Genomic DNA, 16,854 nt, shown 5'->3' on the forward strand with positions numbered 1-16,854 from the left:
AGATGGAGCAGAACCGTTATATCGAGGACTGGGTCAGAGTGTTCTACGCTACAGCTTGGATAGCCCCCGAGCGCAGAGCTGTACACTTCATGTATGGAGGGCAGGACTTTGGTTTGTCGAGGGCGACCATTGCTGGTATTCTTGGAGTTGACCTGGTCGACGTCTCGCTACACGAGAGGGTTTACGGGGACTCAGATCCACCCCGCAGGGCGATGGTTGGCGGGATTGCTCCTTCTCACGAGGCGATCACTCAGTGCTTCCGCCAGCCGTTCCCAGCCTCTTACGCCAGAGTGCCGAGCTTGCTGACCCCAGAGGCTTACGCAGTACACATGGCCCTCCGGAGGACTTTGCTACCGAGGAGTGGCTACCCAGAGGGGTTTACGGGACTGCAGCAGCTCCTGCTTCTACACATCCTCACTCACGAGCCCTTTGACATAGTTGACTTTATTTTGGCTGAGATCGAGGATGTGATCACTGATGGGATGGGTGTGGTGCGACAGTTTCCCTATGCGCACTGGATCAGTTACATATGCTCTATGATAGTGCCAGCAGAGTCACCCATCAGTGCCCCTTACCGTCACGACGAGGCTCCCAGGTTCCCTGTCTACCGACCCACGGCTCCACAGGACAGGAGGAGGGGCAGACACGCAGATAGAGCAGCGATGGCTCGACTGTCACCGGAGGTTCAGGCACGAGTGGCAGAGGAGGATGAGGCACTCCTAGCAGCAGAGGCACAGCTTCCCGGGGGAGATGATGAGATTCACTGGTCTGAGCTTGAGTCAGACTCCTCCGACGACGTTGAGTACTTTCCTTCAGCTGCCCCAGCCAGTCACGATCACGAGGCAGGAGGTTCAGGACAGCCAGCACCTCCGACTTCAGCAGCTGCTACAGTCTCTGAGTCTCAGGTGACTCAGCCGTCCGAGCTCACTTCACTACTACAGCAGCTCGTGACCCAGCAGAGAGAGGACAGGCTTGCTCAGGAGGAGGCCAGGAGAGCCCATGAGGCCCAGATTGCTGCTATACAGAGAGAGGCCGCCCGAGAGCGGGCTGCGACCGAGGAGCGTTTTGTCGGGCTCATTGACAGAGTTTCACAGAGGACAGACGCTCAGTTCCAGCAGATGCAGCAGGGCATGATGGCGATGTTCGGGATGATCTCCCAGCTTTACTCTCACACCGGACTCGCCCCACAGCAGCAGCAGCCCGGACTTCAGGGTGTTGGAGCACCTCAGCTTGCCGTTACACCAGCTCCAGCCCCTACTGCAGCTCCAGCTACCTCAGCGACACCGGAGACCACGTTCTCGATGTCCGCATTACTTGGGTCTGCTGGTCGTCCACTGTTCTCTCCACTGCCAGCGACCACACTCTTTCAGGACTCACCGTCAGCGGTTCAGTCGGTCGCCCTCCCTTCCTTACTTCAGGCAGCACCTTCAGGGGGAGGAGCAGTAGAGGAGTCCCTGCTTCCACAGTCGACGCAGCCGGCAGCCTCAGCAGTCACCTCTTCAGATATTGATACTTCTTCTGCTGACCCGGTTACGACTTCTACGGATCCTCTACCAGACAGTGCCAGCACGAGAGCCTCCACGACAGTTACTCCTCCAGTGAGCTCAGACCCAGACCAGCAGCTTCCGTCTGTCACCGAGGGTGAGAGTTCTCCGTCCGACGACGACGACCCGGACCGCTTCGTCGCCGTACCACGACAGCACGACCCGTAGCTCGCCTTTTGGTGCTTTGATGCCAAAGGGGGAGAGGAGTTAGGGGGAGGATAGAGCTAGAGAGAGCTCGTAGTTATCAGGACTTTGTTTCTTTGTATCACATTTGGTGTTAATTCATGGATATGTACATTTGTCGCTTGAGTATGCCGTTCTTTGAGACATATCTATGGATTTCGTTTGAGCCTTTGAGCTCTTTGGTCCTTCTTTTCGAGTTTGCTTGTGTTTATCCTGCTTTATCTTTCTCGCTCTCTCGTTTTTTATGTTTGTGTTGTCATCAATCACCAAAAAGGGGGAGATTGTAAGCATCTAGGCCCTCAAGGTATGTTTCGGTGATTAATGACAACCATTATTGTGACTAATGAGTTTGTGCAGCTTAAAAGATCATTATCGCTCATTTGGTCATATGTCAAAAGAGGCCCCTCAATTTCGGTTATTCTAAAAGGCGATCTCGGTTTTCAACTTATATATATGTCAAGGCTAAGGATCTTTCTAGTCCTAAGTGTCACAAGGTTGAGAAGGACACTTAGGTTAGTATAGGTTTTATAGTTTTGTAGTGATCGCACTATTAAGAGGGGTTAAGGCTTAGTAACTTGAGCATGGACATGGTCATTTGAAAATGGATGCACACTATGGTCACTCAGGTTTCTAGAAGTTCAAATAAGTGGTTCTCAAACTATATCTCAAGAATATTTGGATTTCACTCAAGACTCAAATCAGAAAAGACAAAATCAGAAAAAGTCTATACACCGGTTTAACCGACGCTCTCAATTTACCATACGTCGGTTAAACGAAGTCAGCAGAGTCTGGACAAATTCAATACACCGGTTAAACCGACGTGTTTGAATTTAACGTCGGTGCATTGGTCCAGAGTTGGTTTTTCCAGGGAAATTCAAGTTCTATTCACCGGATTAACCGACGCTGTTTGAATCAAGACGTCGGTGCAATTGACCAGTGAGATGGTTTTTTCAGAGGAATTCAAAAGTTGTACTCACCGGTTAAACCGACGATAGGTTTGAGTTAACGTCGGTGCAGTTGTCCAGAGACTTGATTTTTCAGTGGTTCAGTGGACAACTACACTCACCGGTTAAACCGATGCTACGTCGGTTAATCTGCCCCAGTTGTAACGGCTAGTTTTCAGAAGAGGCAGTTTACATTCACCGGTTAAACCGACGATGACAATAGGGGGTACGTCGGATTAACCGACGCTACGCAGTTTTCTGGCAGCTTTTCTCCAACGGCTCTATTTGTGTGAGCTGCCTATATATACCCCTCCAATGGGTCATTTCGCCCACTCTTGACACCAGGCAACATCCAAACACTCATACCATAGTCAAGAGCCACCTTGAGCTTCATCATTCACATACTTGTGCATTCAATCAATCAAGAAGCAAGATTAAGGACTTGAGTAGAGAGAAGCTAGTGTGCATCCGTTCTTGGTGATCGGTTCTTGCTCAAGTGAAGGCCTTAGCTTGTTACACTTGGTGATTGGCATCACCTAGGCGATCTTGGTGATCGGGGTGTTTCTCGCGGAGCTTGCCAAGGATTGTGGGAGCCCGGAGAAGAAGATTGTACGTGGCTTGATCTCCACCATGCCGGGATGGTGAACGGAGACTCTTAGTGAGCGCCCTCGTCTCGGTGACTTGGGAGGTGACAAGACTCTTTGAGAGTGTCACAACGTGGATTAGGGGTGTGTGCCAACACATCGATACCACGGGAAAAAATCTGGTTGTCTCTTGTCCATTCCTTTTATTCAAGCATTTTCCTTCATGCAATTTACTCATGTGCTTGACTTAGAGATCATAACTTAGCTCTACCTTACTAGGCTTTACTTTGTTTTTATCTCTCTTAGCTTGTGTAGGTAGCTTAGTTATCCGGTTGGTGAATTGGTGCCCTACTAGCTTTGCATAGGTTAAGGTTGCCTTACTTTGTTTTAGAAATTGAAAAATGCCCAATTCACCCCCCCTCTTGGTCCATCGATCCTTACAACGTCTAAAATGTAGATGGTAAAAGATCTTATTTATCGTCAATTTTTCATTCCAACTCATCACATAAAATTCAAAAATATCCTAACATTATCTGCTTCAAAATCAAATCTCCTCCGCCTCTTTCAAGATTGAACTAGAATGGTCGCCACAATTAACTCAACCGACCATTTCAATTGAATTTCACAATCATATTTTGCTACGGTCACACACATATATGTAAAGAGTTGAGTTGTCATCTTGATCTAGTAGCATCTCACTTCCACTCTTTTTCTTACATGCGTGTACGCAGTCGCAAGAAGGCAAATATCTGTTGCGTGGCCACATGTATACATGTAAAAAGATTGAGTTGTCATCGTAATCTTCTTAGCCACATATCACTCCCTTCCCCTCTCGCGTGAACGACAAAGCGGGAAGAAATGACGTGGGGATTGTACTTGTATGGGGGCAACATATCATCGGTATAGATCCTATGGATATACTACATATAAGGACAGTAGCCCTTTCTTTTTGCGTACGCAATGCTAAGAAGCGACAACATGGTAATTGTATTTGTTTGGACCTATATATTGTTAGTATACATCCAATTCTAGGTTATACCTTTTTATCACCATGATAGTGGTAACTCCTTTCCAACGCACACGCAATATGAGAAAAGACATAAAAGCTATGCTTGCGTGGGGGCAATATATCATTGTGTTGGTATCCATCATATAGATATGTTCTGTGTCACCATGGTGTCATGAGAACACCTCTTCTTGTGCACGCTACAGCGAGAAGAGACAACATTAAAATTGCACTTGCGTGGCATTAGAATATTTATGGTCTTCAATCTCATAAATATACTCTCAATCACATCATATGTAGATGGTAAAGGATCTTATTTATCGTCGATTCTTCATTTCAACTCATCCCGTAAAATTCAAATCTACTAACATTATTTGCTTCAAAATCAAATCTCCTCTGCCTTTTTCAAGATTGAACCCCAGAATGATCAATCGCAATTAACTCAACCGACCATTTCAATTGAATTTCACAATCATAGAGCCCACATTGATCACCTCTATCCTAACATTTCACCACTCCCCATCAATCATCATCAACCCTTAAATCTTACCTAGCTTTTCCTCTAACCTCATCTAAAAACCTTTTCCTCTTACTTTTTTGGCCTTCTTCCCCTATAAATAACCGGCCTTCCCAATTCGCCCACAACGCTCACAGCACCGCACACACAGAAAACCACCAGCAGCGCCTCGGTTTTACGGCTCTGCCCCTCCCTCGCCCCGCGCGCTCGAAGAAGCCATGAAGCTGGAGGTGATGCCCAAGCAGAGGGTCCTGGAGGCGGAGCAGAGGGAGGAGGCCATGGAGATGAGCGGCCTGGAGCTGTGGAAGCACGAGAAGCCCCCCAGGATTTGCCCCATGCCGTCGCTGATCCCGCCGCCGGCGGCGTGCGATTGCGACGAGGCGGCGCTCGTGCCGCCGCTCAACTTCGCCATGGTCGACGACGGCATCTTCCGCTCCGGCTTCCCGGAGACCTCCAACTTCCGGTTCCTCAAGTCGCTCAACCTCCGCTCCATCGTGTGAGGATCCCCTTTTTGCTCTCTTCCGTCTCTCGAGTTCCCGCGAAAATTGTTTGCGTGCTCGTGCGGCTCTGAACGTTCTAGCGCCGCCAGGTACCTGTGCCCGGAGCCGTACCCGGAGACGAACACGGAGTTCCTCGAGGAGAACGGGATCAAGCTCCACCAGTTCGGAATCGAGGGGCGCAAGGTAACGAGACAGTTAACAACCTTGTTTCCATGGATTTTGCTGCTGCTTCGCGGTTGCGGTTGTTGGTTAATGGCGATTCGTGGAGGCCTAGAATTACTGTGGACGGATTAATAATACGATTGCTTTCGGTAACATCCATGATGCCCGGTTTGTTTGCCCTGAACCGACGTTGCTGATCATGTCGTCTTGTGCATCCTAATTTAAGCACTAGCAGTTGCACTTCACTGTTGATTTTGGGGATAATTTTAGTGCTTTACTGGGTGAAATTCATCTGTTATCGCAACTGACTTGCCTGAAAGGGTCCATAGATCACTCGTCACGTAGGCAGCTAGTCCTATCTGGAGAATTTTCAAAATTCGCGGCGAATCGGTAGTGGTCCCTTTCAGCATTGCTTTGATTAAGCAAGCCAGCTGGGTAGCAGATTTTAAACAATTATTTTTCCAAATATTCCCAAATGTTTTTTATTGTTGCGTTCCTGTGATTACAAGGCTACCAGCGTGTATGCATCACTCCTTTTTTGGCTTGGAGCATCTCCATGTGTTGTCTTCCTTTCTATTTCTGTTCATTTCTTTTTGTGAACTATTTATTTGCTTTCCTTCTTTCAGCGATTTCTTTCACTGTTTGGGCAAAGTAGGTAAATCATGCAACTAGTTTGATACAAGGATTTTCTTGTCAGAACATCAGCGTGAGCACTGAGCGGCTCCAATTTAGTAGCCATGTCCTATCCCCTTCCCGGCTTCCCCTATGTATAGCAGCTCAACGTTATGCTCGTGTCCTATACCCCTAAGATGTTTGTTAGATTTCTTTTTGTGGCCAGCTTTATTGCTTGGTTCCAGAGGGACAAATAAACAAGCAATTCTTGCTGACTACATAGTTTTCTCCAGTTTGTGATGTTTCTTTTGATTGTGTTGAAGATGATCTTTTGAGAAAAGGGGTTACTTTGTCACACTTTCGCTACCTAAAAACAATTTGCCGTTTTGTTGTTTCAAAACACCTTGAGCTGTTCGTCTTCCTTTTTTTGTTTGGCAGCCTAATCTATTATGGGGTCACTAAGCTGCCAAAGGCCCAAAACTGACTGCTGATATCTGAGTGGCAATGGTTTGAAGTGTCATAGAAGGATATATCTGATACACTGACGCATTGCATAGTGATGTCATACAGCATACATAAATTGATGTGTGAAGTGTACTGATTTATCCGTGTGAGTTTGTGAGAAAAGCTGCATGATATATCTGTAACTTCAGCACTGACGTCTGAAGATGGTGAATGCAGAACAAGAAAGGGGCATAGAAGGAGGGTCATAGTTTTTCTCTATGCTGATGATGCCTAGGAATAGATACACTGACGCATTGCATAGTGGTAGCACAATGTGCATCCATACATATCGCTATCCAGTGTCTTGTTTTGTTGCTGATGAGAGGAATCTACCGGCATGGGTCTGACGCAGTGTTTCGTGAAAATAAGATTTCTCCAGATGAATCCAAGCATGGACAATAAATTTAATTCTTTTTACTAGAATAGAAATAAAGCATTGTACCCATGTTCTGCATCTGATCTCGCTGTCATGTAAAATTGTAAATGTCTGTATAAAAATACATGTAGGTGTAGCTGGAATTACTTTCCCATGTTTTTTGTCTGCTGCCCTGAATCACATGCCATGGAATTTCATATGTATTTTTACCCTCATTTAGAATATCCTTATGTTATATCAGCTATGCACAAACTGGATATGTAGGACTTGTACAACTTCAACTTGTCATATATGAAAATTGATTTGGAGGCGAATATATACTAGCTGAAAAATGTCTGTAAGCTGTATTTATGGCTATTTGAGGTGTTGTTACTTGCTGTATTTTAATGCATCATCGTATCATATACATGTATATGCTAAACTAGTTTGTAGAAACTGGTATCTGACTAGTTTTTGTCAAGTGGTGGCCACCAGCTTTAGATGAAAGTATGGGTGGAAAGTCATGTCAATTGATCAAATATGCATTTATTTGTGCCCACGATATTCATTTTTATCTGGAAGCTGGTCAACATTGGCTATATTGTAATCTCCGCAAATTTCATTCTTCACAATTATTTCATCTATCATTTTTTATTATTTGAACTTTGAAGTCATCCATGACATGATGCAAAAGTGGACGACAGGAATAAAGCTATGTCAATTCTTTGAAATATTTCCAAATCTTGGTTTACATCATTCCAAATCCTATTTTTATTTTATGTCTCTGACAAAAACTTCCGTCTTTTTTTGGTGAGGAAAAACTTTCACGTCTGCTAGACATAGCAAAGTTGCGTTTTTCTTTGGGTATTAATTATTATAGACCCAGTTGCTTGAATCCTCTGAAAGCTGGAATTCGGAGCACCAATGTGTCAGTTTTCAAGGAAGTTGTCGTATTGCATCTTCTCTGACTTCTATTGACCTCGCTCTGCATTTCTGTCCATTCATCTAGCCCCATCCTAGTATATTCTCTACCAACGTGTCTCAGTAAATCTCTGGACTTCTTTTTCCCCGCCTTCATGACCTTCTAGAGTTCTAGTGGCACATGGATAAGAAAATTGACTGCTTATGACAGTGACTGGAAGAGAATCTTTTGTTTTAGGAGACCTGACAGCTCTAACTGCAATTAGCATTTACGATTATCTAACTAGGTACGTCACACTTCTTTCATACTATATGATTCTTGTTAGAGCTGACAGGAACCATTCTAGAGTTCTACGTGCGTATGACACTTTTGTTTCATCTCAACTCCTGACTTTGATCATGAAGGGTCTGTCTGATAACGCGTGAAATGCTTTTGCTGCAGGAACCATTCGTCGAAATCCCCGATGACAAAATTCGGGAGGCGCTGAAAGTTGTCCTAGGTACTTCACTCAGCATATTTCTATCGACTGAAAATCTTGCACACCACAGAATTATAAATCTCACTCCTTTCTTGTTACTTTCACTGCAGACCCAAGAAACCAACCCCTGCTTATTCACTGCAAGAGAGGCAAGGTATGATCAGTTTCCGATTTTCAGTTTGCCGCTGCTCTCCCTGGAAAACAACTTTGCGGCCCGGACCCTGAACTCACCGCTGAATGTTTGGATACCTGCAGCACCGAACTGGCTGCGTGGTCGGGTGCTTGAGGAAGCTGCAGAAGTGGTGCTTGTCTTCCGTCTTCGACGAGTACCACCGCTTCGCCGCTGCGAAAGCGAGGATCACTGACCAGAGATTCATGGAGCTGTTCGACGTCTCAACCTTGAAGCACCTGACACCCTCGAACTGTTAACCAAGGCGCGCGATCGCTGGGTCGCCCTTGATCCCCCACCCCAAGTCTAGTACATCTCCCAGCCTATGTTCCTGCAGCTACTGAACCGACCGATTCAGCAGTGAATAATTTTGGAACCCCGTGGAGTCGGTGAGGTAGTGATGAGATCATTGCAAAATGTTTGTGCTCGAGAGGTTTAGTTTTCCCCTGCTTAGCGCACTGGAGCATAGTGGTAGCGTCGCGAGAGGTTCTCTCTCTTTTTTGGTAACTCCCGCGATCGCGAGGAATTCGCCACTGTTTTCCGGGTACTGAAGCATGTGTACTCGGGCAGCTTTGTTGAGCGGGAATGAACTAATCTCTGAATGCCAAGGGCTTGGCACTTCATGCATGGGTGGTGTGGCGTCAGTGATCCTTGCATGTTAACAAGAAGTATTCAACATGGTATTGCTTGTTGGAATTATTGACCTCGGTCAAGATCTAATTGGGCCGAAAGGCCCAATCCTAATCCAATTATTAATCATTGTCTTTGATCGGGAGGCAAACTCAGCATATTTAAGGGCCCGGCCCCAAGCCTACAGTACTATATAACCAAGGGAAAACCTCTGGTTTTCCCAAATCATAATTACTCGCGAATTAAGCCGTCAAGGTTAGCGTATCCCTAACCTAACCGATCTCTAAGGTGCTGGAAGGCTTGGAAGCGCGGTGTCCCTCGATCTGCATCGACATCCACTCCGTTCTACAACCTCTACATTGGTGAAGATAAGTCTACCTCTACATCAGCCCTTCTGCTACGACAATATGAGGCGTTCATGAACTCAAGAGACTCTGGTCAGTTTAATCTAAGATTTCCACATTAAGATTAATTAGTGATCATGATTAGACTAAGCTAAGATCCTGTTTATAGTTAATTAGTTCTAACAATCGGTATCAAGAGTCTTCTTAGTTCTATCATGATCCTAATATCATGAGCCATTATGTTATGAGCCTGAGCCATTATGTTATGAGCCTCTGTTGGATTGTTTCATGCACGATTCATTTTCTAAGCCATGTTTATGCCTATGATTTTGTCGGTTTAGATGCAAAAATGAGTTGTGCAGATTAGATCCTATTGCACAACAAGTCTGTATCATGGTTTAAGATGCAATCAGTTTATGCAGTGATGATTTCGCATGCAATTAGATCTAAATCTTATTTAATTAAGGCTCTGCATGCATGATTAGATCTAAAACATGCCTAATTAAGTTTCTGATCACGTAATTAGATCTAATCTAATTTGGTTTAGGTCAAGTTTAAGTTGAATCTTGATCTGTTAATGCTAAGTATCTCGGATTAGATGCAAATAATTAATGCCTATGCTAATTAATATTTAGACCGAGGCAATTGATGATTAATAATGCAATTAGGGGTCTAGGGTTTTGGTACTAAATTTTTCCCCAAATTAAAGCCTCTGTCCACTGTTATTTCCACGGTTGAAGTCAGATCCATGAATTTTCTTGCATTAGTAAGCAATGAGAAGAAGAGGATTGGGCAAATAATGACGAATTAAGCTAAAGCCCCAATTTTTCCTAACCCTAACCCTAAGATTGAAGGAGCTCTTACCAGTGGCCATGAGTAGGCACGCTGCCAGAGCACCATGGCAGAGCCTCCCCAACGGAGCCGCGCGCGGCTTGAGCGCAGGCAGGAGGGCCCGCGGTGGCGCCATGAGGAGCGACAGCGCCACGCCGCTGGCGGCTGCGCGGCCCTGCGCATAAGGCGGGCGCAGCACTGCGCGCAGACGGGCGAGTGCTGGCTGGGCGTGTCAGGCGGCCAGGCACCAGCGGGCGCTCCGCAAGCGGCCTGCAGGGCCGTGCCCCAAGGCGAGCGGCGCGCTGCATCAGGGCAGTGGCGTCCGGACCTCAGGCCGTGGGCCCCGCGCGAGACGCGCGTCATGCGGATGCGCGTCGGCGCTGCCAGGCCCACGCGCGGCGCATCTGCACGCGGCCGGCCGCAACGCATGAGGGCTGCGGGGCCCGCGTGCGTGAAACGCTGGCTGGGACCAGAGCGCCCAGCGCCATGGGCCGCGGCGCCGGACCTTGAGTCCATGGGGAGGCGTCGGCCGTGGCCGATGAGGTGCTGCGGCGGCTGCTGCGGTGTGAGAGATGAGAAGGAAGTGAAGTGAGGTCGTGACTTAGGTTTTCCGACCGGGCTTTCATGTTTTATACTAATGGCATTAAGTTTTCAGTCGTCGGATCGAAACAAACGATCCAGATCCACCGGAGCTTAGGGTTTCGCGGGATGGGCCAAATGGGCGGAGAGCGCAGCTTAACAGGCCGCGCACGCTACTGGGCTGGGCAGCTGGTGCTAGTTTCGGGCCAAAATTTGAAGTTTAACCGCTGTGTTAAATTTAAATCCTTTCCGTTATTGGTTTCATGATTTAAGCTCTATTTCCTCACTCTTATGCTAAAGATTTTTACTTAAGTTTCCATTAGTGTTTTGCCCTCGTTTTAATTAAGCACTAATTCATTTAATGTCTATTTCATATTTTGAGTTATCTACTGTTTATAATTTGCAAATAAGTTTATTGCTCGTTTTATTTATGGTAGATATTTCTCAATTATGAATAGTGATATTTTCCGTAATTTTGATGTTATAAGATTAATTTAAGAGTAACTATGGGAAATTTTAATATGTACAATGTACATATTTCATGAGTGAGATTATTAGTCTATTAAGCTCTCATAATCTTAGTGCAATTCTATTTGCCATCATGACTATGCACTATTTAAATAAGTCTTGAGTTTTGAATCTTTAAGAATTCCAGTTTCAAGCTTAAGTGATTTTCCATCACAATAAGCTATGTCTTAGATTAATAAGAAATATATGAATTATTTTTATGCTCTAAGATTAAATAATGCATCACTTGCATTATTGTTCCCATAAGTACTTGCACTATTAGCACATTAAGACATTTGGAATTTTTTCCACTCGTGCTGATTCTAAGTCATAAGATTATGATATTGACTAAATATTATTATTTGGCTTTATCATTTCAGATGCAAGCTACATGAAGGCTATTAAGCAATTTAATGGCATTGACTTTCCTTTATGGAAGAAGATGATAGAAGGCATTCTCGAGTTTCTGGAGCTTGATTATGTGCTCTATACAGTCAAGCCATTTCCTCCTATATATGAGTATCACTTCAAGTTAGAGCAATGGGAGAAGGATAATAAGCTTGCCAAAAGAATCATTAAGCGTTCAATCTCCGATGGCATAAGGGGAGTTTTTTTTATGATGATGAGGACAAGACTGCTTGTGGTTTCCTCTATTTAATTGAGATGAGTCATAGACAAGTCTGCGTAAGTTACCTCATCAAAAAACTAATCACTTCACGATTCACGTTATAATGGGCATGGTGGATTGGCAAAGCACATACATTATATGTTGGACATAGTTTATGAGATTAAGGTTTTTGGAATTAATCTCTCCGACTCATGTGTGGAGTATTATATTAATCAATCTATAAGAGATCCATGAGACCGAGGGAGTTTTTCTTAGAATTAGTTGATAGAAATAAGTTGAAGTTCATATAGTAGAGAACTTCATTTAGGATTAGTTAGTAGATTCAACATTTAGTTTGATGATATCAATGTACTTATGATGGAACTTTTGTTTCTACATTAATGAGCATATTTCTCTAAGTTAAGTGATTATCTTTTATATCATCGAGTTTTAAGTTATTATTATTGTTTCTCTACAAGAGAAATTTTCATAATTTTATCATAAATATTTTAACACGTGAGAATTAGATGAGATAAGTTAAGTGATGAGACCTTGTCGAATATGTGGCACACTCATGTTTGGACCACAAATTCGAAGGGGAGAGTGGAATGTCTCATCAATTCATAAGATGCTCCAATTAATGAAGGTAGTAAACAATTGCTCTTGTAAGATACATTTATTATAAATCTCTCCGTAATATTTCATTGTTCATAAGCTTATGGGCAAAATTAAGTATAAAGTTTTAAGTATAAAATACTAGCTGGTGCTTATACACCAATATACTATGATTATACACCAATATACTATGAGATGCCTCTAAATAAATGGAACCAATGGAAAATTTTATTTAGAGTAAACTTGTAATTAAATCTAACCACCGTTGTTTTAATTATGAGTTTCAGCTAAGTTTCGCTTGTTTTCCCCACCGGTGATGCAAGTTGTTACTTATTGCGTGTTTATAATCAGACCAACATAGGATTATTATCATGCGCTTATTTGCATTTCATTGTATATGATTACTAAGTTAGTTTAAGAGCAACCTTATCATACTAAGACATGATTATTCAAAGACCATTGTGATGGGAAAGCCAATTATCTCAAATAAGTGTGATTTTATTCTTTATTCTGGCCACCGCTGGGTACGGGATAATTTTCACAGGTCCTGTTGTTCTATCCATTTTCTGGCCACCGCTGTTGTGGATTAGTTCAATTTAGATCAGAGATGATTGAAGTATGATTGTGTTCATGATTCTGACCACCGCTGTTTTGTGAATATTTAATCATAGTTTTGCTACTCTAGTTCATTAACTAGCCACCGCTGGGGTGGGCTAGGTTAGCAGAGAAAGCTGATCAGTGGTATAATTTTTGTCGTGCCAAGATAAATAGTAAAAGAGCTACCGTTGTGAATTATTTCAGATAAGTTTAAGGGACGACACTTCTAATATTCTGATTATTCAGAATTCAATGGAAGCTCACAAGGAAGTAAGGAAATAGAGAAGAAAATCTTAATGAGATATAGGATAAGTTTTCTCTATATCGATAACTTGAGATGAGATATATATCTATCCATATATATATATCGTGCCATAAGTATTTCTCCAATTTTCATCCAAACTCTGTTGAGGATTTACATTAGTTGTTTAACCATGACAGAGATACATAATGTTTAATGATAATTTAAGTTTTGGGCACAAAAGTAATAGCCTCAGTTATTTTAAGATTAATGGATGTGAATTTTGAACAATTCATATCATGGCAATTTTCTGATGGAGTCAAGGCAATAGGTTGTAATGGGTCTACAAGTTTTGAAACGTGATTCCAAAGGAAGCTAAGATGCTAAATTTATAGGTAACTATGATTCATTTTATAAAGTAAAGGTGGATTAATAATTATCTTGATACTCTAAGGTGAATATTTTCTCCATAAGCTGACTAAAGTAAGAATGTGTTCCTAGTTTTTGGGGAGAATAATATAATACTAAGATAGTACCATAGTGAGTGTTGGGATTTGTCACTAAAGGGCGTATGTTAAGAAAGACTCTAAAGTGACAACATGTGAATGCATACACAGCCATGTCTGTTCTGTTTGCGTAATATAGCAAATTTCGTTATAAGAATAAAGTTAAAAATAAGATAAATAGGAAGACGATCCTAAGGTTTCAGTTTTGAAGCTGTATGCTAAGCCCTATAAGTAATTGACTTAGCATGACAAGCCGGAATGCTTGACAAAACTTTATTAGTTTTAGTCCAGGGGAGGTCCACTGGAAAAGGTGTTAAAAGATAGAAACACTATAATAATATGCTTATTTAATTAAGGTACTATTCAGACAAGATTTTGTAAGAGTGTGTGGATATAAATGTGCACAATTAGTTTTATGTGTTTTACTCTTACATATATGAGCAATTCTGCAGAAGGCTCTAAAATAAGATTGGCATAATTAAGGCTAATTTTGTGTAGCATGTTTTAGGCAGGCATGTGCAATATATTCTGGTAATATTAATGTACTAACATTGGTTTTGAATCAATGTCGTTGTTTAATAACAGTATTCCCTTAAAGTAACAACTTTTGATTGATGGTGTCAAGCCCACTGATATTTAAACTATTATGTTGTGAATAAAGGGTCCCAGGATCAAGTCATTTTAATGCATTAAGTAAAATTGCTAGCAACATGACTAATTGAGGGTTTTATCTCTTATCCTACTTTCGCAAAAATCAGCATGGATTTGATGATAAACTTGAAATGTGATTCTGGATGAGGCCGAATAATTAAACTCCCAAAATAAGTTAAGTGTTCTATCGAGGTATTGTAGTGGACTTTGGTTAATGGTGTCCCGGTATTTCTGTAATATTTGCCAATGACTCATTTGCTGGGTTTTGCTATGGTATTGTGTGTGAACATAAGGCGAACAAAAGTTTAAGTTTAATATTAAGATTGTTCGATTAAGTGGGAGATTATTGATCCATGTGTATCCACCTTCACGTGATCAATATTTTGAATATTATAAAGAATAAGTTGTTGACCTTCGGTCAAGGGGGAGAATGTTGGAATTATTGACCTTGGTCCAGATCTAATTGGGCCGAAAGGCCCAATTCTAATCCAATTATTAATCTCTATTAGTTGCCTTTGATCGGGAGGCAAACTCAGCCCATTTAAGGGCCCGGCCCCAAGCCTACAACACTATATAACCAAGGGAAAACCCCTGGTTTTCCCAAATCGTGATTACTCGCGAGTTAGCCGTCAAGGTTAGCGTATCCCTAACCTAACCGATCTTTAAGGTGCTGGAAGGCTTGGAAGCACGGTGTCCCTCGATCTACATCGACATCCACTCCGTTCTACAACCTCTACGTTGGTGAAGATCAAGTCTACCTCTACATCAGCCCTTCTGCTACGACAATATGAGGCGTTCATGAACTCAAGAGACTCTGGTAAGTTTAATCTAAGATTTCCGCATTAAGATTAATTAGTGATCATGATTAGACTAAGCTAAGATCATGTTTACGGTTAATTAGTTCTAACATTGCTTACTTAGGCTGTTGTTGAACCAAAATCTGGTGAAACTTTCACATGGTTCTTATAACTTCATGTTTGGAGCGCATGAATTGAAAATCACGGGAATTGGAGAAAAACATGAGTGATACTCATTATGAAAAAAGAACCAAAAGAATTTTGAAGAGATGAACTCTTAAAGCAGAAGAAAGGAGAGTGATATGTTGGCCTTCTCAAATGGAGTGAAGACACAATGCTTTGGAATTTTTTTTCAACTCCTCCAAAATTCAGAGAAAAGTGTATTTCCTACAGGAATTGGCAGGAAACATAATTCAGTTTGCACTTTCTGCTTTTGGAATAATAAATACACAAGGGCCGAATCGACTGAAAGCGACATGAGCTTTTGCAATTTCCCAAGAGCGAACCCTGCATCCGGGCCAATATAAGCTCCAAACTTGGCCCAATACAGGCCCAAGGCCTATGCGGTTACGCTCGGCGGCAATGTTTCCGTTGAGCAAACGTGACACGTGGATCAAGTGTGGCCCACAAATCAGAGCGTTCGTAGACCTGGTCACGAGACATTTGTCCCCCCGGGCCCCCGCAGACGGCCACGTATTCCAAGCGCACCGTCTCCCTGAGAAGAAGTGTCCCCGTCCTCGCATGTTGACCAAACCAGCCAGTATCTCACCGACGCGTGGGCCCGAGTAGTACCAACCCCACCGGTCATCGACTGCTCACACACCTCCATGTCCTCCCACGCTTCCACACACTTCACCTACTCCCCACACAGCTCGCTCCCGAGTAGGGGTGGGCAAAATATAACCGAAACCGATTAACCGAACTGAACCGAACCGCTTTAATCTTAAAAGTCGGTTAATTCGGTTAACGGTTAATTTTGCGGTTAAAATTTTTGAGATATTCTTTAACCGCATATTATTTCGGTTTTGATGTGCCACTAACCGATTTAACCGAATTAACCGATTTAGCAAGTTGAGTGTAATATGTATTTATCTTATATCTTAAATATATGTATAATCATGTGAGATATCAAGAATTCTTGGTTTTCATAATTAAGATATCTAAGTGAGGCTACATTAATTGTTTTTCTAGCTTTCTAAGCTTATTTTAGTGGCCAATAGCTTGTAGTTGATGTCATAATTTCATTCTAATTTGCTTGTTATTTATGTATTGTATACATTACGGTTAACCGCAAAACCAAACCGATTTAACCGCAACCGAATTTACGCGGTTAAAAGATTTTTAGCTACAATTTCGGTTAAGAGTTTGTCATAACCGAAATATTTCAAAACTAAATTAACCGAACCGATTTAACCGCACTAACCGAATGCCCAGCCCTACTCCCGAGTTCACACTTCACAGGGAAGAGC

The 16,854-nt window shown here is 42.8% G+C and overlaps 1 protein-coding gene across 1 annotated transcript; it reads left to right on the forward strand.

The window, feature by feature from the left end:
* Nucleotides 1–4,892: 4,892 nt before the first annotated feature.
* Nucleotides 4,893–9,179, forward strand: LOC120670445 (probable tyrosine-protein phosphatase DSP2). The gene is made up of 5 exons (XM_039950541.1): nt 4,893–5,274; nt 5,368–5,461; nt 8,275–8,332; nt 8,422–8,465; nt 8,567–9,179. The coding sequence occupies exons 1-5, from the start codon at nt 4,997–4,999 to the stop codon at nt 8,738–8,740; spliced, it is 648 nt and encodes a 215-aa protein (XP_039806475.1). The 5' UTR covers nt 4,893–4,996; the 3' UTR covers nt 8,741–9,179.
* The last annotated feature ends 7,675 nt before the right edge of the window (nt 9,180–16,854 follow it).

Source organism: Panicum virgatum, chromosome 4N (assembly GCF_016808335.1).
Source record: "Panicum virgatum strain AP13 chromosome 4N, P.virgatum_v5, whole genome shotgun sequence".
Classification (NCBI taxonomy): domain Eukaryota; kingdom Viridiplantae; phylum Streptophyta; class Magnoliopsida; order Poales; family Poaceae; genus Panicum; species Panicum virgatum.

What these genes read in the sequence shown, in the direction of transcription:
- LOC120670445 (XM_039950541.1), top strand. Translation starts at nt 4,997, where the DNA reads ATGAAGCTGGAGGTGATGCCCAAGCAGAGGGTCCTGGAGGCGGAGCAG. An exon ending in CTCAACCTCCGCTCCATCGT is followed by an intron (nt 5,275 to 5,367) that starts GTGAGGATCCCC and finishes TAGCGCCGCCAG; the next exon opens with GTACCTGTGCCCGGAGCCGT. An exon ending in TCGGAATCGAGGGGCGCAAG is followed by an intron (nt 5,462 to 8,274) that starts GTAACGAGACAG and finishes CTTTTGCTGCAG; the next exon opens with GAACCATTCGTCGAAATCCC.